The 22388-nt window shown below is 45.4% G+C and overlaps 1 protein-coding gene across 1 annotated transcript in view; it reads left to right on the forward strand.

Annotated features, from left to right (window-relative positions):
- The window catches only part of TEX12 (testis expressed 12), a 47631-nt gene extending 25678 nt beyond the window's left edge, over positions 1-21953 (forward strand). The window contains exons 3-5 of the mRNA XM_075604002.1: positions 18358-18460; positions 18556-18607; positions 21293-21953. Of these exons, the coding sequence (XP_075460117.1) occupies positions 18358-18460; positions 18556-18607; positions 21293-21437 (300 nt within the window). The 3' untranslated portion in view covers positions 21438-21953. The remainder of the gene's footprint in view (positions 1-18357; positions 18461-18555; positions 18608-21292) is intronic.
- The last annotated feature ends 435 nt before the right edge of the window (positions 21954-22388 follow it).

Raw genomic sequence — 22388 nt, forward strand, 5'->3', positions numbered from 1 at the left:
GGGGTCCATACGCAACAAACATGACACACCTCTGGCCAGACATATGAATGGGGTACATGATGGTATTTCTATGAATCTGCGCTTTGCAGGGATAGAATTGGTACCTCTAGGACCGCGTAAGGGCGACTGGAATAGGTTACTCCTACAAAAAGAGTGCAAATGGATATATACTTTAAAAACTCTCAGCCCTATAGGTCTAAATGAGGGGTTTATATACTCACCTTTCATCTAACCACTCCATACAGTCGGGGCATAGATTTTAACTAACACTCGGCCAGCCTTTTTGGACCAGTTCTGGACGGACTGAACATTTAGTTTTTAGTTATTACTCTTACACCCTTAACATATCCATCTACTGCACTGAACTGTGCAATCATAATTATTTACATACTCATCTCATTACCAATACATGGGAACATAATGGTATCATATACTTACCTCTTTGTGAACACGCCAAGTGTTTTTACCAACATATACTTATTAGGGATATACTCAGGCCCACAATAGGGCCACTGATATTATTAACAACATAGTCAGCTTAAAGATATTTAATAAGTAGTAAGACCGCATTGACCCTTTTGGGCGGTCTAAACAGCTAATGGTCACTCCTACACGGCTAACATACAGATATGCAATGTTAGGTTCAACACATTTTTATTTTGATTTTTGTGGAAAAAAGGCATTAATAATACTATCCGCATCTCACCCTAAAAGGGAATAAGCTGATATGATATGGTCTACATCAGGCCTGCACAACTCGTAAAGTGCGAAGGGCCGAACTGCTCCAAGGAAAAATAAATTGGGCCGCACGGGTAAAATCATCATCATCATCATCATCATCATCATCATCTCTCCTCCAGCACCCATCATCATCCTCATATCTCCCCCAGAACCCAACACTATCAACCATTGCGATACTCCCCATCTATCTCTCATACCCCCATCTCTCCCCCTCACCAACACACAATACACCCCTCCACATCAAACACACAATACCCCCCTCCACATCAAACACACAATACCCCCCTACACCCCACACACATCCCACCACCCCCTGCAGCTCACATCCCTCCCCCCTGCAGCTCACATCCCTCCCCCCTGCAGCTCACATCCCTCTGCCCCCTTGCACCTCACATCCCTCTCCCCCTTGCACCTCACATCCCTCTCCCCCCTTGAACCTCACATCCCTCTCCCCCCCTGAACCTCACATCCCTCTCCCCCCTTGCACCTCACATCCCTCTCCCCCCCCTTGCACCTCACATCCCTCTCCCCCCCTTGCACCTCACATCCCTCTCCCCCCCTTGCACCTCACATCCCTCTCCCCCCCTTGCACCTCACATCCCTCTCCCCCCCTTGCACCTCACATCCCTCTCCCCCCCTTGCACCTCACATCACTCTCCCCCTTGGGTGGGTGACAGTGACTGGGTGACAGTGACTGGGTGGGTGACAGTGACTGGGTGGGTGACAGTGACTGGGTGGGTGACAGTGACGGGGTGGGACACAGTGACTGGGTGGGAAGAGTGACAGGGTGGGACACAGTGACAGGGTGGGACAGTGACTGGGTGGGTGGGTGACACTGACACTGACAGTGGGTGGGTGGGTGACAGTGACTGGGTGACAGTGACTGGGTGACAGGGTGACAGTGACTGGGTGGGTGACAGTGACTGGGTGGGTGACAGTGACTGGGTGGGTGGGTGACAGTGACTTGACAGTGACTGGGTGACAGTGACTGGGTGGGTGACAGTGACTTGACAGTGACTGGGTGGGTGGGTGACAGTGGGTGGGTGGGTGACAGTGACTTGGGTGACAGTGACTAACAGTGACTTACCTTGACCCGGGTGGGTGCAGGTTGCCGCTGGACGCTTGCTCCTCCTGCCCCCGATATCCCTGCGGCAGCTGCCTGGGACGGGAGGTGGGCTTGGGGGCGCGGGTTGGGGGAAGGGGGGGGAGGAGGGCACGGGAGGTGAGCTCGTGGGGGACGCGAGAAGCTGGCCGCGGAGGGAAGCGGTGAGAAGCAGGCCGCTGGAGGAGCTGAATTATTTAATTATTACTTCCCCCTCCAGCCCACGTTGGGAGCAGGGGGGGGAGCGGGCCCGCAGAGGAGCTGCATGTTGCTTCCCCTTCCGCCCCGCGTTGGGAGCAGGGAAGGGGGAGGGGAGCGGGCCCGCAGAGGAGCTGTGTGTTGCTTCCCCCTCCGGCCCACGTTGGGAGCAGGGGGGGGGAGCGGGCCCGCAGAGGAGCTGCATGTTGCTTCCCCTTCCGCCCCGCGTTGGGAGCAGGGAAGGGGGGGGGGGACGGAGCGGGCCTAGCGCATGCGCGCCGGGACCGCAGGGAATTGGCGCCATTTTTTTTTCAAAGTTTTTTTTTTTTCAAAGTGTTTTTTTTTTTTCAAAAAAAAATTTTTTTCAAAGTTTTTTTTTTTTTTTTAAATCTCATCGAGGGCCACACAGAGAGGCCAGGCGGGCCGCATGCGGCCCGCGGGCCGCGTGTTGTGCAGCCCTGGTCTACATTATAATATATGCTCACGCAAATCACTTTCCAATACGTCACTCATAAAGGGATCTACATACATTACCTAAGCAATTGACTCCAATACTATGCATCACTAATCATTATATTTGGCTAACTAATAGCCAACCAATCAGTCTAAATTAACTGAGGCGGACGACCTAATTGGGTCTTCACGTTTATACTAAAACGCCCATTGTACCGCCCCCAGGAGGTATAAATACATACCATAGAGGAGATACGTTACACTCCTCCCCCCTAGAAGAAGCGCCAAGAGGCGTGAAACGATCGTCGGGTGTCAGGCGACGCACAGACTGATGACGTCAGCCGGCTCTTTTTGTGTAGCGTGAGACGGAGCTTGAGGCATCCCCGGTGATCTAAGAGTTACAACTTGGATATGGGTGATATACGGCGCGCTACTGTTATACAGCATACTCATTAGAGTACTATCCCTCCATTATGAGGAGTATATAAAAGAGGGATATCTAGCTGTTATTTATTTATTTACTCAGTGACGCCCATCTGATAGTCCCAGTGATACAGAGGCTTGTGTGCACATAGGCTAATATAGCTAGCACACCGCCGAATTACACTATACAGACCGACACCATAGAGTCTATAGGCAGTGTCACTTACATATGGGACCCCCGTGATTGTGCTGTATATACCCCTAATGCTATATACCTATACACCCCACCGTGTTTGCCGATCCACTCCGTTATCACTTTCTTTAGAGATTTTAGATTACTTTTAAATTAGCTGTTTGTTTTTGACTAGATGTGTACTTATTAGGTATTAATAAATAATTTTTTGTTTTGCATTTTAACCTGGTACCCATATGGTTTAAAATATATATATATATATCTACACTCAGAGTTATATATTAGTTGAGTGCAAACCTATGGGATCGCTTTCTGTTGGTCATCTCTGACCAAATCCTATCTACTTGTTAATAATCCCATGCACCGCTTTTTACCTTGGCATTTGATTATTAAGGTGAGCAGTGTTTATACAATCCTTATCTCGCATTTGTTTTGGGATTTCTTGATCCCTCTTCCATAACACTTTGCTCCCTAGTGCTTGCATAATAAGGAGACACATTTCCCTGATCATTTATTTCACGATTACTAGTTTTAGATTGACCCTTTGTGTTGAGTGAGTATGTCGAGTATTCTGTCACACCAACCTGATTTCAATGTTTGGAGTACTGAAGCAAAAGATGTTTTTTCTAGCACTAGACTAGCCACAGACACGACAGATTTGCCAGATATTAAAAAATATTTTGCAGAACTGGACAAACTGTTTATAACACAAACAAAAACTTGGTGGGAGATTACAAGCCTTGAGAAATATTTGGCTGCAAAATTAGTCCCAAGAGGGCTTCGTGTCTTTATACCACCATCCCATCTTATTGTGGAGGAGGATTTCCATAAAGGCTGGTCAAAAATTTTGCTGGACTGTTCAGCGAAATTAATGACATTCCTGATAGAATATGAACAGAAAAAACTAGAAAAAACCAACACAAACATCAAAACACTATTAGAAACTGCACATACCTGGAAAGATCACTCAGATTTTGACATTTTGGACAAAAAGCTTAAAACCAATATAAGCAAAATCAAAGCAGATATAACTGAAAGAAAACAAAAAAAGTTTTTGCGAGATGTGAAAGATTTTGAAGAGGGCAAAATTTTCAGGAAAAAGACGCGCCTTTTCCCCCCACCCTCTGGTAAATATCCCTATACAGGGGAGTCCTCCACGGAGTGGGAGAATAGCGACACAGATTTAGACACAAGTCACGCACCCACCCCATCTGGTTTTTTAGAACATCTTGCCCCCTCAAATCCAATCAGAGACGGAAGAGAACAAGGAGAGGGGGCTCAAAATTCAAATCAAAATCAATTGAGAGACAGGGACCGGTGGGGATACAGGCCCCAATACAGGGGGAGAGGGTCCAGGAAAAGGAGGTTTCACAGATAATTAATTTATCTCACAAAATTCTGACCCCTGCACATATGTCGGTGCTATCCAAAGGATTGTCTTACTGCCCTACGAATCAGATTGATAAATTCGAGTGTATCAAGGATTTAAATCTCTTCTCGCGTAAACTACTACTTCATAAATTCCATACTAGACGCGAGAAGAGACTTAATCTTAACACACCCATGGAAGGATATGATCATATGGATCGCATGAACATACGCCTCCTTGGAGACTTACTTAGGGAAAGCGAAAAACCACCAGGGGAAGGCCCTTTCACTAATGTAAGAAACAAATCTAAATTTATGCCTGCTATGGAGACATGCTCCAATATAGAGGTTTTTACTAATCTGATTACTAAAGAAATTGAAGAACTACATACGCTAACTAGGAAAAAATCTAATAACATATCCATTAGTGAAATACATGCTCTGAAGGATCTGGAAACAGATAAAAACATTATCATTAAACCTTCTGACAAAGGGGGCAATATAGTTATTTTGGATAAATCTAACTATATCCAGGAATGTGCTAATCTACTTAAAGACCCAAACTGTTACAAGATACTCGATGTAGACCCTACTGACTCCTTTAAAACTAAACTTACTGAGGGGCGTGTCTATGACGGCATCCAGGACGGTCGGGTAGAGGAAGAGCTCCTGAGACCCTTCAGCATAAACTTACTTTTTAAAGAGTTTTAGCCCGACCAAAAACTTATAAAAAGCCCCTAAAAGGTTCCTAAACCCGGCAGGATGGCAAATAAGGGGAAAAATCCCCCGACTCATGGAGTTAACAACTTCTTTACCCCTGCAAAGAGGCCTACAGAGGCAGGTGGAAAGCGGCAAGATGGCCCCCAGACTCCAGGCCCACGAGGCACACAAGGCCCCTCGGACCCAGCACACCCCGCCGAGTCCCCCCCACCCGCAGAGGGTGGAATTACGAAGGCATACTTGGAGGAACTACATGCCAAAGTACAGCGCTCACTCCAAACAAATATTAAGGAGGCGGTGGCCGAAATCCGGCAGGATATTAATGGACTCCAGGAGCGCACCACCACGTTAGAATCCAGACTCGACGAGGCCCTAAACCATCAGTCAGAGGCGGACGACGAAATCATCCGCTTGGGCCACGAAATCAATACCCTGCGGGATGGCCTGGAGGACCAGGAAAACAGGGATCGCCGCCAGAACCTTCGCATCCGCGGCATCCCCGAGGCGGTCCTACCGGCGCACCTGCGGGCCTACCTGGTGGATTTTTTCCTTCTCCTGTGCCCAGACCTCGAGCCAAGAGACCTGGAAATCGACAGAGCGCATAGAGCTCTGGGTCCGCGCTCCGAGGATCCCAATCGCCGGCGGGACGCGGTCGTGCGACTGCACAGCTATTCTACCAAAGATAAGCTGATCGGTGTCAGCAGGGAGAGAAACACGATCGCGTTCCGAGGCGAGCAACTACAGGTCTATAACGACCTTTCTAAACTAACTGTGGACAGACGCAAGGCTCTTCGCCCTTTAACACTGCTCCTGAGAGAAAAAGGGATAACATACAAATGGGGATTCCCCTTCAAATTGGTGGTCCCCCACAAGGGCAAATACCTAACTATTAGGCACCCCGAGGACATGGCACCCTTTGCCAAAGCCCTGGGCCTCCCAGACGATTCCTTCCAGCCTACCCACTCTGCCGGTAACCGGACCCGGGAGAGAGACGACGTACCTGTGAGAGCCTCTGAGAGAATCGCGGGTCAGAGGCAATCCCGGGAAAAATAAGGGGGCGCACAGAACCAATCACCAATACCTCCATCCTCCCCACAAAACATTAAAAAACATAAAAACAGCCCTCAAAATGGCGTCGGACACATCCCTACCTTTCCACGCGGTCCTCCCCCTCGACCCAGGCCTCACCGGTCCTCTAACCCAGCAACAGACTTGCAGCCAGCCCCTGAGATCTCTCCAGGGATACACCAGCCATAAAACGGCGAACAGCTGACTCCGGAGCCCCGCAGTGGTCCACGATCCTCACCTGGCTGACCGCCGACGTCAGCTCCGCAGTTCCCCCAAGATGGCGGCCGGAGTGCCCATGCTTCTCCTCGTGGTCCTTCACCGATCAGCGGTCGCTCAGCTGCCTTGCTTACCAAGATGGCGTCCATGGAGGCCCCACACCACCGAGACGAACCCCGCCGAATCCAGACGAGCTCCGACTGACGTCACCGCGCTGCGTGACGGGCTCACGTCAGCGACGCCTGCATTACCTGCATATGGCGGTGGCGGCGGCGTCGGGGCGTGATGACGTCATCCGGCACAGAATGCTGGACTTCCCCGGCGGCACCCCCTAGAAGATCTCCCCCACTACCTCTCCCGGCCAGGATTGACTCAGCGCTCCCCCCCCCGGCCGGGGGGGGGTGGCGCCATGTTGTATACCCCGGCTCAAGTCGCCCGATCACCCTTCCCCTCCCCCCCCCCCCCCACAACTGCAAAAACCCACGCAACGCGAAACAGAACCCCAGCGGCCAAACACCGACAGACAGGGCTGGTACAAATGTCCCACAACATGTCCCGTCCACCTCCCCTCGCAAGCCCCAAGGTCAGTACTGTCCCCCCCCCCCTGTCCTACGGTTGCGCTTCCCCACAACAGCATTCACATCAAGTGGAGCCCCCGACTCCCCGCCACCACCCCGAACCCCCAAGGATAAGCCCATCCGTTGGAATCCCCTCTATCCCCCTCCCCCCCCCTCTCTCCCTCTACCCCTACCTCCCCTGTCCACATCACCCCCCCCTCCCTCTTCCCCTACCTCCCCTGACCACATCACCCCCCCCTCCTCCCTCCCCATCCCCTCCCACTCTCTCCCCCCTCCACCTTCTCAGCCCCCCCCCCACACCCCCCCCCCCGCACCCCCACCGCCAACAACTTACCCCGCCCCCCCGCACATCCCGATCCCAACTACTCAGAGTAGGGAGGAGTGAACGGCAGCCCTAGCCGCACGGAGCAGCGAGAGGGCGGGAGTTTCAAACTCTGACGAACCCCTAATGACTAATCAACTGCACTCTGCACAATCTACACAGGCCCAATAGAATGGAGCTCAATTCACTAATACCCCGCCCCAGATCTTCCCCCCCCACCACCGAGGTCCTCACCCCCCCCCCACCCCTTCACCCACCAACCCTCCCCCCCCTCACCCCTCCCTCCCCCCCCGCACAAACAGAAATTACCCCTGCAACAATGTCCCCTAGTACTGACAGAAAGAGAGATGGTTGGCCTCCCTTTGCGCCCTTAGCTTACTCAGGCCCCCCCCTCCCTCACAAAGCGGAAAACCTCTCAAAAGCAACATGCTCCACTCTCACACTAACAGGGGGCTAGTCCCCATACCCGCGTGCGGGCGCTGCAAATGTCTAACCTGTATTTAATCTGTTCTGTGTTATATATCCTAAATGTATTATAAGTTTTCTGTTGTCCCACCAAAACACTAAGTGGGAAGGTTTTGCGAAACCACTCCCTCCCCCTCCCCCCCATTGACCCCCATTCCCCCCCCCCCCAAGGTTCATCTCCAGGTTGAGAAACCCCTGACCCCCACCACTCCGAAGGAACCCAAGAGACTACAGTTTTCTGTCAATGTGCCTATTCCTAACCTGCCTGTTTCTGTACATGTACTGAATAACTGCTATGCCTCATTTTGACTGATATGATAATCTCGCAGGTCGAGATGGTGATCTACTCCCCCTTCCTCCCACCCCCAAATTCCCCCCCCCCTCCCAACCCTCCTCTGCCCTCCTCTTCCTTCCCCCCCCCCTCCTTAGTTCCCTCCTCCAGTTAGCACTCACCCCCAGTTCTGTACCATCCCTCACCTACTCCCCCTCCTCCCATATAACCCCCCCACCACACCCACACCCCACTGAAAGGGGAATCAAAGGACGATCCCTACTCCTGAGCATGTTCGCGCACAATGGGAAAGAGAGGCCGAGGCCCAACGGACCCTACTAGCCGTGCCGGCGCTGGATACCCCACGAACCTCCCCAGGTACGATGCATCAGAGTAAGTAAATTCGAGCATATCCTCACATAACTAAGGGTCTCCCCTTGGCCCGCCTTTGCTGGAGACTGTTGTCAGACCCGCCCCCAAGGGTCTTAAACCACTCCAACCGGCCTTTAGGTCAGACCGGTTACACACCTTTTAGACCCCATCCGGGTCTACCCTCCTCCCCTTTTCCACCCGCTGTCTCTAACCCAGCGGTTCCCTACCCACCCCAACCCTCCTGCCCATTTGACAACCCACCCCTACCCTTAGCTCACAGTCCACACGTAACGAAAGTGAACAATACCCATAATGTCCCACCAAACAGCATTAAAGTTTGTATCCCTAAATGTTAAGGGCCTCCATAATACTAGAAAGAGGCGCCTGGCCCTACAGGAGATCAAGAGATCAGGGGGAGATGTTGTTTTCCTCCAGGAGACGTACTTCACGTCTCAGGAGCCGCCTAAAACATTCCAACGTGCGTATCCGTGGAGCTATTTCTCTTCATATAGTAGTAAGCGCAGAGGGGTTGCCATTCTGATCCGTCAGGGCACCCCATTCAATTTAACAAAAGTCCAGGCAGACCCAGAGGGAAGATTTATTGTAGTCTATGGCTCACTTTCAGGTTCGACAATCGCCCTTATTAACCTATATGCCCCAAATGAGAACCAGACAGAATTCCTAAAAAAAGTTCTGGAAGAAATTGACCCACAATACTTATCCTCGCTGCTTATAGCAGGCGACTTAAATATGGCTCTCAACCCCAGAGAAGACAAATCGAGCCTACCAGGACAACAACACTCCACCCAGTCACAAAGACTGGGGAAAAAATTCAAGGACATTATGGGGGACTTTTCTCTTATAGACATTTGGAGAACACAGCATCAGGGGCAAAGGGATTACACCTTTTACTCGGCCCCTCACCAGACCTATTCCCGTATAGATTACTTCCTTGCTACCAGGAACATACTAGAAGCCGCCACAGAATCAGATATCGGCCCAATCACGTGGTCAGATCATGCTCCCATCACCATGACCCTATCCATCCCATTCGTAAAAATGATCTCATACTGCTGGAAACTTAATGACTCCTTATTGAATCACTCTGAGACAGTAAGGGAGCTCAAAAAATCCCTTAAGGAATATTTTCGTATAAACTCAGGCTCAGTCTCATCCCCAGCAGTCCTATGGGAAGCCCATAAGGCGACAATCAGAGGACATTTCATCTCGATTGCCTCCCATCGGAAAAAAATTAAACTCAAGCAAACCAAAGAGCTAACAGACAAAATAATCAGCTTAGAACAGCAACACAAAACTAACCCCTCCCGGAAAATTTATAAACAGCTGACTTCTGCTAGAAATGACTTAAAAATAATACAATTGGAAAACGTAGAAATAGCTCTTAAATGGACGGGTCAGAGGTATTATGATAAAGGGAACAAGGCTGATAGACTTCTTGCTAGCAAGCTACGAGGCATACAAAAAAGGTCACAAATAACGGCGATCCGGAGTAGTGCTGGTGAACTCTTATTTAACGAAACAAAAATTGCAGAGGAATTTACTAAATTCTACACTAAATTATACAACCTACGAGCCCACTCTGCAACCCCAGGCTCGAAGGAGCAAACGGCTGCTTTTGACTACCTAGCCGACTGCGACCTCCCCTCGCTAACAGAGGAGGAAAACCTTATATTAAATGCCACAATAACGGCGGAAGAATTAGAAACGGCCGTCAAGGCCTCAAAACTCTCAAAAGCACCGGGCCCTGATGGCTTCACAAATGCATATTACAAGAAATTTCTCCCCATCTTGTCCACCCACCTATTACACTTGTTCAACTCTTTTCTAGAAGGTAATCCTATCCCATCTTCAATGTCGTCCGCCAATCTGGCCCTAATACTCAAAGACGGGAAGGACTCCACCCAGTGTGGAAGTTATAGACCAATCTCACTGTTGAACAATGACCTAAAACTGTATAGTAAAATACTGGCGAACAGACTTAATCCAATACTCCCGAGATTAGTGCACATAGACCAGGTCGGGTTTGTCCTGGGTCGTCAGGCTTCGGATAATACCCGTAAAATCATAAATTTAGTGGATTATGCCCACCTCTCAGACTCAAAAGCAATGTTACTAAGCCTCGACGCAGAGAAGGCATTTGACAGAATTGACTGGCTATTTCTAGACAATACATTGAAAAAATTCGGGTTCAGTGACTCATTCCTGAGAGGGGTTCAGGCGCTCTATCAGAATCCGTCTGTCTCTGTAAGACTAACAGGAGGAGGACCCGAGCGGATCCACATTAGAAATGGAACCCGTCAGGGGTGCCCCCTCTCCCCTCTCCTCTTCGCTCTCACGATTGAACCACTGGCGACTAGAATCAGACAAAACCCAAACATCCAAGGTATCCCCATTGCCAACGAACACTACAAAATCTCCCTATTCGCTGATGATATCATCCTGACCTTGACCAGGCCCCTCACTTCCCTCCCCAACCTCCAGAGGGAACTGACGGAATTTGGGAAGGTATCAGGTTATAAAATAAACAGCGACAAATCAGAGGCCCTCAATCTTAACCTCCCTGACCCCGTAGTTAAGCTCCTTAAACTAAATTTCTCCTATCGATGGTGCCCTTCGTGCATTAAATATCTGGGAATTAATGTATCAAGGCACTATCGGGACCTATATCGGGATAACTACCCGACACTGTGGGAACAGATCAAAAAAGATCTAGATCGGTGGGAAGGTTATCAGATCTCATGGATCGGGAGGATGATCTCTACCAAGATGAATATACTCCCAAGAATGTTGTACCTTTTTCAGACACTCCCGATCCAGGTTCCGGCCACTGATCTCAAATATATACAGAATAGATTACTCCACTTCATTTGGCAGGGTAAGAGGCCCAGAGTCGCCAGATCGGTCCTGATGACCACTAGATCCAGAGGAGGGATGGGGGTACCCGATCTTTATAAATACTATCTAGCTGCACAGCTTAAGCAGGTGGTAATGTGGAACTCAGACCCGACTCGCTGTTGCTGGGTTAAAATGGAGACTCAATGTGCCAAACAGCCTTCTCTGCAAGCCTGCCTCTGGAGCCTGGACAGAGGAGATGGCCATTTACACAATCTTGAATTACAGACCTCACGATTTACGTGGGACATCTGGTCCAGGTGTAAATATAAATATAACCTCTCCTCTAATAATTCCCAACTCACCCCACTCGTTAATAACCCCAAATTCCCTCCGGGATGTGGATCTAAACTGTTCGCCCACTTTAACACACGGGGTATAGAGGCGATTGTCGATCTACTGAGCCTGGGGAAGCTCCTGAGCTACCAAGAACTGAGGACCAAATTTAAACTCAAAGAATTGGACACTTTCAAATACCTCCAAATTAGAAACTTTGTGCGAACTACCTGCCCTCTTCCAGAATACCCCACTCTCACTACGTTTGAAAACCTGTGTCAGGCCAAGACCTACCAGAAGGGTCTAATCTCAGATATATATAACGTGCTTATGCACACAACGACTCCCACACAGCATGATTACATGCTCAGATGGGCAGCTGACCTGAACATTAATATAGAAAGAGAGACTTGGGAGGAAATCTGGCAGGCAGCCTCAGAAACTTCCCTATGCACTACAATTAAGGAGAACATTTATAAGATCATGTTAGGCTGGCATCTTACCCCAGCACGATTAAACCAGATCTACCCTCTGGCTTCAGACCAATGTTGGAGAGGCTGTGGTAATAGAGGGGACATGGTCCACATCTGGTGGACCTGTCCAGAAATTGTGAAATACTGGACCAAGGTCCAAATTCTGATAAGAGGTCACCGACCTAGAAGTTCCTATTGAACCACTGACCTTCCTGTTGGCCGCACCCATGCCGAATATTGTTCGGCCCACCAGGAAATTAATATCCTTCATTCTTACCGCGGCGAGATGCTGTATTGCGGCCTCCTGGAGGAAAACAACAGTCCCGGCACTGAACACGATTAAAAAGCGAATTAGCGAGGTAATGATCATGGAAAGGCTTACCGCCACCGTGAGGCATAAAATCCCCGCTTACGAAGCTATCTGGGAACCTTGGTTCCTCCTCTCCAGAGACCGCCACCCAAACCCAACAAGATATAGGCCTACTCTCCCCCCCCCCATATGGGACTCAGTGACGACCCCACTCAGAGTTCTACCTACCAGTCAAATGGGCTGCCCCTCTCACCCTACTCCCCCCCCCCTCTCTCTCTCCCACCCACTTCCCCACACCCCTCCCCCCTAGGTCTTCACTCTCGGAAGACACCACCTTTCCCCCTTTTTTCCCTCCCGACAACTGAGGTTGCCACCCTGTTCCCCCCCCCCCCCCCCCAAAAAAAAAAAAAAAAATGTTACCTGGAAAAATGTTAGGCGATGTTAAAATGTCTGATAAACTGTATTATCTAAATGCCTAATAAAAAAATATGGAAAAAAAAAAAAAAAAACTAAACTTACTACCATCCTAAAGGAAGGTTTAGAGACCAAAGTGATCACCAAGACCGAATATGAATTTATCCTTATACCTCACCCTAGGATAGCCACATTCTATCATTTACCGAAGGTACACAAAGGATTATCCCCTCCTCCTGGAAGACCAATTGTGTCAGGGATAGGAAATGTCACCTCAAATGCAAGCATATACCTCGACAAATTTTTACGTCCATTCATGAGCTCACTTCCATCACATTTGAAAGACACTAAAGATGTTTTGCTTAGAATAAACAATGTACATATCGATGACGATACTTTTTTAGTGGGCCTAGATGTAGTGAACCTATACACAAGCATCCCACATATAAATGGCCTAGGGGCGGTTAGCTTCTCTCTGAGATCTAGAGATATGGAGGCTAAAACACACAACGCCTTCGTCATCAAGCTCCTAGAATTTGTACTTACAAGCAACTTCTTCATTTTTAATGGGAAGTATTATCATCAAATCCAGGGCACGGCCATGGGAACCACGTGTGCCCCCACCTACGCCAATCTATACCTAGGCTGGTGGGAGGAAACCATGGTTTTCGGCTGTAACCTGGACATGTATGCGGACAACATTATTATGTGGGTCCGCTACATTGATGATATTCTCATGCTGTGGAAGGGCTCACTAGCTCTCTTACAAGAATTCGTTGCCAAATTGAATAATAACCAATTCAATTTAAAACTCACTATGCAAACGGATAAACATACACTAGACTTTCTGGACATAACCATCTACAAGGACACTGAAGGGTATCTACAAACTACACTATTTAGAAAACCCACAGCTACCAATAGCATTCTACGGGCAGATAGCCACCACCCCAATCATCTTGTCCAAAACATACCTACGGGACAATTTCTCCGCCTTCGACGCAACTGCTCTACTATGGCAGAATTTGCGAGTAAGGCAGGAGAAATGAGCCAGAGGTTCTATGATAGGGGATATAGTAAGAATGCAGTCCAGAAAGCACTTAAGAGAGCTAAACACACAAAGAGAGATATGCTTCTTACGAAAAACAAAATGAGACCAGACACCAAAGAAGTCATACGTTTTATTGGCACGTTTAACACTCAGTGGCACGATCTGAGACGTATCTTCACAAAGCATTGGCACCTACTCACTGAGGATGAGGATCTGATAGAAGTGTTGAACCCGTTACCAACACTTACATGTAGACGATCACGCAACCTAAAAGATAGGATGATACAGAGTCACTACCAACCTATACCCAATAGAACATGGTTAGACCACAAACCGCAGGGATCATTCCCTTGCGGGAAATGCAAAGCATGCATACATATGCCACCCACTAAATCATTTACAGACAACACAAAAGCAAAAACATTCAAAATCACCGACTTCATAAACTGTAATAGCAAAGGAGTCATATATACCATTACATGTACATGCAATAAAATGTATGTAGGAAAAACCTTCCGCCAACTGAAAGTAAGAATCCTCGAACACCTGGGGTCCATACGCAACAAACATGACACACCTCTGGCCAGACATATGAATGGGGTACATGATGGTATTTCTATGAATCTGCGCTTTGCAGGGATAGAATTGGTACCTCTAGGACCGCGTAAGGGCGACTGGAATAGGTTACTCCTACAAAAAGAGTGCAAATGGATATATACTTTAAAAACTCTCAGCCCTATAGGTCTAAATGAGGGGTTTATATACTCACCCTTCATCTAACCACTCCATACAGTCAGGGCATAGATTTTAACTAACACTCGGCCAGCCTTTTTGGACCAGTTCTGGACGGACTGAACATTTAGTTTTTAGTTATTACTCTTACACCCTTAACATATCAATCTACTGCACTGAACTGTGCAATCATAATTATTTACATACTCATCTCATTACCAATACATGGGAACATAATGGTATCATATACTTACCTCTTTGTGAACACGCCAAGTGTTTTTACCAACATATACTTATTAGGGATATACTCAGGCCCACAATAGGGCCACTGATATTATTAACAACATAGTCAGCTTAAAGATATTTAATAAGTAGTAAGACCGCATTGACCCTTTTGGGCGGTCTAAACAGCTAATGGTCACTCCTACATGGCTAACATACAGATTTGCAATGTTAGGTTCAACACATTTTTATTTTGATTTTTGTGGAAAAAGGGCATTAATAATACTATCCGCATCTCACCCTAAAAGGGAATAAGCTGATATGATATGGTCTACATTATAATATATGCTCACGCAAATCACTTTCCAATACGTCACTCATAAAGGGATCTACATACATTACCTAAGCAATTGACTCCAATACTATGCATCACTAATCATTATATTTGGCTAACTAATAGCCAACCAATCAGTCTAAATTAACTGAGGGGGACGACCTAATTGGGTCTTCACGTTTATACTAAAACGCCCATTGTACCGCCTCCAGGAGGTATAAATACATACCATAGAGGAGATACGTTACACTCCTCCCCCCTAGAAGAAGCGCCAAGAGGCGTGAAACGATCGTCGGGTGTCAGGCGACGCACAGACTGATGACGTCAGCCGGCTGTTTTTGTGGAGCGTGAGACGGAGCTTGAAGCATCCCCGGTGATCTAAGAGTTACAACTTGGATATGGGTGATATACGGCGCGCTACTGTTATACAGCATATTCATTAGGGTACTATCCCTCCATTATGAGGAGTATATAAAAGAGGGATATCTAGCTGTTATTTATTTATTTACTCAGTGACGCCCATCTGATAGTCCCAGTGATACAGAGGCTTGTGTGCACATAGGCTAATATAGCTAGCACACCGCCGAATTACACTATACAGACCGACACCATAGAGTCTATAGGCAGTGTCACTTACATATGGGACCCCCGTGATTGTGCTGTATATACCCCTAATGCTATATACCTATACACCCCACCGTGTTTGCCGATCCACTCCGTTATCACTTTCTTTAGAGATTTTAGATTACTTTTAAATTAGCTGTTTATTTTTGACTAGATGTGTACTTATTAGGTATTAATAAATAATTTTTTGTTTTGCATTTTAACCTCCTGGTACCCATATGGTTTAAAATATATATATATATCTACACTCAGAGTTATATATTAGTTGAGTGCAAACCTATGGGATCGCTTTCTGTTGGTCATCTCTGACCAAATCCTATCTACTTGTTAATAATCCCATGCACCGCTTTTTACCTTGGCATTTGATTATTAAGGTGAGCAGTGTTTATACAATCCTTACCCCCCTATAAAAAAAAGGTATAAGTGTCACACTCACAATGTGTGCAATAATAAAAAGCATTTAACATATAAAAATGTATGGTACTCGACGATGTGAATTTTCCGCCACCGTTCCCCCTGGTATCGCCGATGTTCTTGGAGTGGCGTCTCAGCCCTGCCGGCATCTTTCTCGAGCTCTGTGATTCCTGGGAACGTCCCTACTAATGCTATCAACTGTTCAGAGCGGTGTCTCAGCCCTACCGGCGGCTCTGGGCTCCGTGACGTCACTTCCAGTACCTCCGGCATCACTTCCGGTTTCGGCTTTTCGGCTGGGTATTGTGTCTACGGGTGCAGAGTCTCTCAAGAGGACTTTCGCTTCCAGTAAGCTTCGTCAGGAGTGTGACACTTGGTTGTGTAGGGAGCGCCTAAATTCTTTTCACCTTATTGTCTGTATATGAAATACAAGTCTTTGCTTAAGTCTATAAATAATTTATCAAATTCCTGGGTGTAAAGTTACATTAACCCTTTTACTGCCAGAGAGGCCAGTAAAGCAATGTTTTGCTAGCCACCCATGTCACAAAAGGGTTAACAAATATACCTGGCAGGTTTTCTTTCCTATAACAGTCATCACATTACAATGGGAAATGCAAGATTGTCAGTTCTCACAAGCAGGGCCCATTACCTTTCATATGGTTTGTGCTTGTTTGGTATGTAACTCAGTTTATGTCATTTACATCTCTCTGTAACCCCATTGCGAAATATGTTACCACTACAAATAAACGATGATAATAATGTTTTGCCCCAGCTGAAAGAGTTGGGGACATGTGCGTGCAAACAGTGGGCTGTCCCTGTCCTCTGTTTCACTTTATGTATTCACTATTAGTAGAGAAAAGGGTGAGGCACATTCCACCTCTTGCCCGTTGGCGAATCTGTGTCAGTGTGTATCTGTGACAAGCTGACACACACACACACACACACACACACACAGCCACAGTGTGATATCCTGGTGTGTCCTGAATCGCTTCTGCCCCCAGGATTTTTCCACCCCTGCCATGGGATATCTTTCTTGCATAAATATGGTTATTCTTTTCATCTAGGATACCTTGATATCAAGTCACTAATATCGTGTTAAAGGTTGTTTTTTTACTGAGTCGTGCACTATAGATTGACTGTTTTAACCCCTTACAGCTTTCCTGGGCAGTGAAGTAATAATCCATACTACTAAAATGTCTTGTTTCTATTGTGATATTGCACTTAAAGTAGCAATCCTGGCAACATGTGAAATAATGTTTTTTGTACATAATTGGAACTATGGGGTGCCCTGGACCTATTTTCAGCACTGGGACCTTTCAGTTCCCTAGATAATTGCTGTTTTCCATGCTTGTGCACTTCCTAGAGAATTCAAGATGGCCGCCGCTGTCGACCAATAGAATGCTACACCCAATGACATTGCTGCCTTTTATTGGCCAGTGGGTCCTGCGTGATTGTGTGGACATATTGTTTACCCGGGAGAGGGCACAGGAGCTAGTCAGAACACACCGGAAAATATCTATATAATGGGTGTCCCTTGAGCTGAAAATAGCTCAGCTCAAGGGGATCCAATTCTGGTTCCAATTATCATTTTTTCCTATTTTGGCAGAAATGCTGCTTTAACTTTTTCAGTGTCAGAGGTTCTTGCCACCTCTGTAGCCACAGGAACTGCCACAGCACAATCACATGATCGCTTCCTTCTTCCGGTGATGTAAACCCAAGAGTGTTGTCCCGTACGTCCCGTTTGCACTCCTGTGGTGTGGTGATCTTGAACACCCTTTAGAAATAGAGCAAAAAACAATGATGTTCAGCATACGTTATAAAGGCTGCCAGGGTTCCGCACTACGCTGCATATCTATCAGACACTTAAGAATATTTATTTGGCTTAGTGGTGCAACCTTTTGATAATCTTGCTCTTTCCTAGAAGAGTTTTCTATCGATCACTTGGGCATTTAGATTTAATGTGATATACTATGAGCTCCTTGGTATGAATATGAAAATGAAATAAGCATTTATACTTAAGATTTTCAGTTTTTAATTTGATATATTTAACTTAAGTGGTTTGTTTTTTCCTGTTAATATAAAATATCCACTTTCTTAATGTTGATAGATGCAAGATTTAGAAAGTCCACAGTGTTCCTCACTAACAAGGCAACAGCCTTCAGCTCCTTCTGACAGCTCTCAAGTTGGAGATGTGGAAAAGGTTACACAAGGTAGATTTTTGAGAACTTTTATGGCTAAGAAATCAATATACAGTACTTACTGTACATTATTTTGCACAAAACTAATATTATATTCCTGTTAACAGATCTTAGCAGGGAAATTACCCTCCTCCTCGCTAAATATGCAAAGATATTAAGGTTAGTGTTATTATACTACACTTAGGGGTGGACAAAAATCTAAAATACTTAGGAATTTTTTTAGGAGACAGCATTTTATCTGGCTGTCCCCGCTGCATCCTGTCAGCGGCTGTGTCAGTGTGAATTGTGTCAGTCGAAATTTCAGAATTGTCATAAACATGTAGCCTCTTGAAGTTAAGATGCAACCTTTTTGTATTTATCTTAGGTATTGGTAACTTTAGTCATTAACAATCTCATCTTTCAATGCACAGAGCATTTGGACATCAACAAGAACTAAATACTGTGTATACGTCTCAGAAAAATGTATGTGTCTCCTATTTAATATGCTGGGGAATTGTCTTCTTGTTAGGGAAGTTTTAAATGTTGATTAAATGTTACCCAACAAGGAGAAGACAGGTTCACAGCATATTAAAGAGGGGCAGAGTGAAGTATTCAGGAATTCAGCTAGGAACACTAGTATTTGGGATATCATATCTTATACTTTTTAAGTCTATTATTGCTGGCTCTGACTTCTGACATAAGGCCTCTCTGATTGTACATCTCATATTGATGTCTTGAGCCATCAACTCATACTAGCAGCATTTTTCACATATTTTCAAATTTTTTGTAATAGTCTATATAAACTGTTTACCCTAATTAGAAGTGGCACCATTAGTTTTGAGCGCACCTATATCCCTTTTTTTTAAAGGCCAAATGAGAAGTACCTCACAAAAAACAATAATAATAATTGTTTTTCCATGGGAAATATAATAAAATATATAGCAACATAAATAAATAGAAAAACGTTCTAGATTATATTACTTAGTTTTAACTACAGAAAGTTCATCTGCTGTAGCAAACATAATCCCCTTCCATTCCAAATGTAACGAATTACTGTAGTATCAGAATAATATCAGTTGTTGGTATAACAGTCTGTTTAGAGCAGCAATCGCCCCAAAAGCCTATACAGTTGTGTGAAAAAGAAAGTACATCCTCTTTGAATTCTGTGGTTTTAAATATCAGGACATAATAACAATCATCTGTTCTTTAGAAGGTCTAAAAATTAGGTAAATACAACCTCGGATGAACAACAACACATGACATATTACACCGTGTCATGATTTATTTAACAAAAATAAAGCAAAAATGGAGAAGCCATGTGTGAAAAACTAAGTACACCCTTACTGCTTCCATAGGAATTAAGATGCTAAGTTGCAGACAGTGCTGTTAATCAAATGCCCTTGATTAATTGATCGTCAGCAAGTGTGACCACCTCTATAAAAGCCAAAGTTTTAGCAGTTTACCGGTCTGAAGCATTCAGGTGTGTGTTAACACAATGCCAAGGAGGAAATACATCAGCAATGATCTTAGAGAAGCAATTGTTGCTGCCCATGAATCTGGGAAGGGTTATAAGGCCATTTCCAAACAATTTAAAGTCCATCATTCTACAGTGAGAAAGATTATTCAAAAGTGGAAAACATTCAAGACAGTTGCCAATCTTCCCAGGAGTGGACGTCCCAGCAAATTCACCCCAAGGTCAGACCGTGCAATGTTCAGAGAAATTGCAAAAAAACCAAAAGTTACATCTCAGACTCTACAGGCCTCAGTTAGCATGTTAAATGTTAAGTTCATGACAGTACAATTAGAAATAGACTGAACAAGTATGGTTTGTTTGGGAGGGTTGCCAGGAGAAAGCCTCTTCTCTCTAAAAAGAACATGGCAGCACGGCTTAGGTTTGCAAAGTTGCATCTGAACAAACCACAAGACTTCTGGAACAATGTCCTTTGAACAGACGAGACCAAAGTGGAGATGTTTGGCCATAATGCACCGTGCCACGTTTGGCGAAAACCAAACACAGCATATCAGCACAAACACTTCATACCAACTGTCAAGCACGACGGTGGAGGGGTGATGATTTGGGCTTGTTTTGCAGCCACAGGACATGGGAACCTTTCAGTCATTGAGTCGACCATGAACTCCTCTGTATACCAAAGTATTCCAGAGTCAAATGTGAGGCCATCTGTCCGACAGAGCTTGGCCGAAATTGGGTCATGCAACAGGACAATGATCCCAAGCACACCAGCAAATCTGCAACAGAATGACTGAAAAAGAAAAGAATCAAGCTGTTGCAATGGCCCAGTCAAAGTCCAGACCTCAACCCGATTGAAATGCTGTGGCTGGACCTTAAGAGAGCTGTGCATAAACAAATGCCCACAAACCTTAATGAACTGAAGCAACTTTGTAAAGAAGAGTGGGCCAAAATTCCTCCACAACGATGTGAGAGACTGTTAAAGTCATACAGAAAACGGTTACTTCAAGTTATTTCTGCTAAAGGTGGTTCTACAAGCTATTGAATCATAAGGTGTACTTAGTTTTTCACACATGGTTTCTTCATTTTGGCTTTATTTTTGTTAAATAAATCATGACACAGTGTAATATTTCATGTATTGTTGTTCATCTGAGGTTGTATTTACCTAATTTTAAGACCTGCTAAGGAACAGCTGATTGTTATTATGTCCTGATATGTAAAACCATAGAATTCAAAGAGGGTGTACTTTCTTTTTCACACAACTGTATTTCTTAAGAAATCACATGTAAAAATAAATGGTGAAGAGAGGCTACCCACTTCCAGAAAAACTTTACCGTTTGTATACTGTGTACATTATTTCAACTTTTTACGTAACCCCAGATGTTCTTTTTATTAAGGGAAAGATCATCAGTGGATGCCTCATACGTGCAGGAGTTTGATGAGATCCTAAAAGAAGCCAGAGCTGTTGAAATCCAGTTAAAACAGAAGAGGGAAAGCCTGAAGAACCGTCTCACTATGATCGCAAATACTTTGCAAAGATAAAATAAGTGCAAACTTACAGAAATCACCCATTGTTTAGAGACATTGCCATATAATATAACGTTTTCCCTAACCTACTGTAATGCATCTTAGTGAAACTTGAACCTTGAAGATGTGTAGTACTGTATACACCTTTCAATGTTTGCTGCAATTCAGTGCCAAATGGATTCAAGTCTAATCATTTAAACATTTATGATATATTTGCAATATCCAAATAATATACAGTATGAATGGTTTTTTTTTTTTTTTTAAATATATACCCTGTACAGGTTGATCCCAAAATATCTGTGTGTGTGTGTGTTTTAGTAAATGTAATACTAGTTAGATTTACATAAATGTTTTATTATAATTATTAAACTAATATTATTAATGGGAAAATGTAAAGCCGATAAAATGCTTGAAACAAAGCTAAAGAAATGAAACAACTTTTATGTTTTTAGAAATAAACATATATTAAGTCACAAAATGAATGCAATCGCTTTTAGTGTGATATTAAAGCCCCACATATTTTTTTCCGTCTCCCTTATCTGAAGTGAACATGCAGCTTTTAATAGTGGTTCTTGGTATACTGTAGAAAAGCCACCTCCACCAACAGTTTATTAATGGCGGAGAGCCATCATCCACGCCATATAATAGACAACATTGCCGTAGGCCAATTTCTCAGATTGAGAAGGAACTATTCAACCACCAGAGAATTCAAATTACAAGCTACCAATCTGACCAATCAGTTCCGCAAATGAGGACATAGCCAAAAGAATGTTCAAAAAGCATATCGCTGTGCCCTAGCTACTCCAAGACAACAACCACTAATTGACAACAGTAGGTCTACTGTTACGATTGTGCTCGCCACAAACCGGGACCGGACCGCGGGGCTGAGGTGGGGTTATATAATCACAGACCTTAGTCCGCGCAGACTGATCCGGAGTGCGCAGTTCATAGTCGTACATAGCAGGG

The sequence above is a fragment of the Ascaphus truei genome, chromosome 6, assembly GCF_040206685.1.
Source record: "Ascaphus truei isolate aAscTru1 chromosome 6, aAscTru1.hap1, whole genome shotgun sequence".
In the NCBI taxonomy this organism is placed as follows: domain Eukaryota; kingdom Metazoa; phylum Chordata; class Amphibia; order Anura; family Ascaphidae; genus Ascaphus; species Ascaphus truei.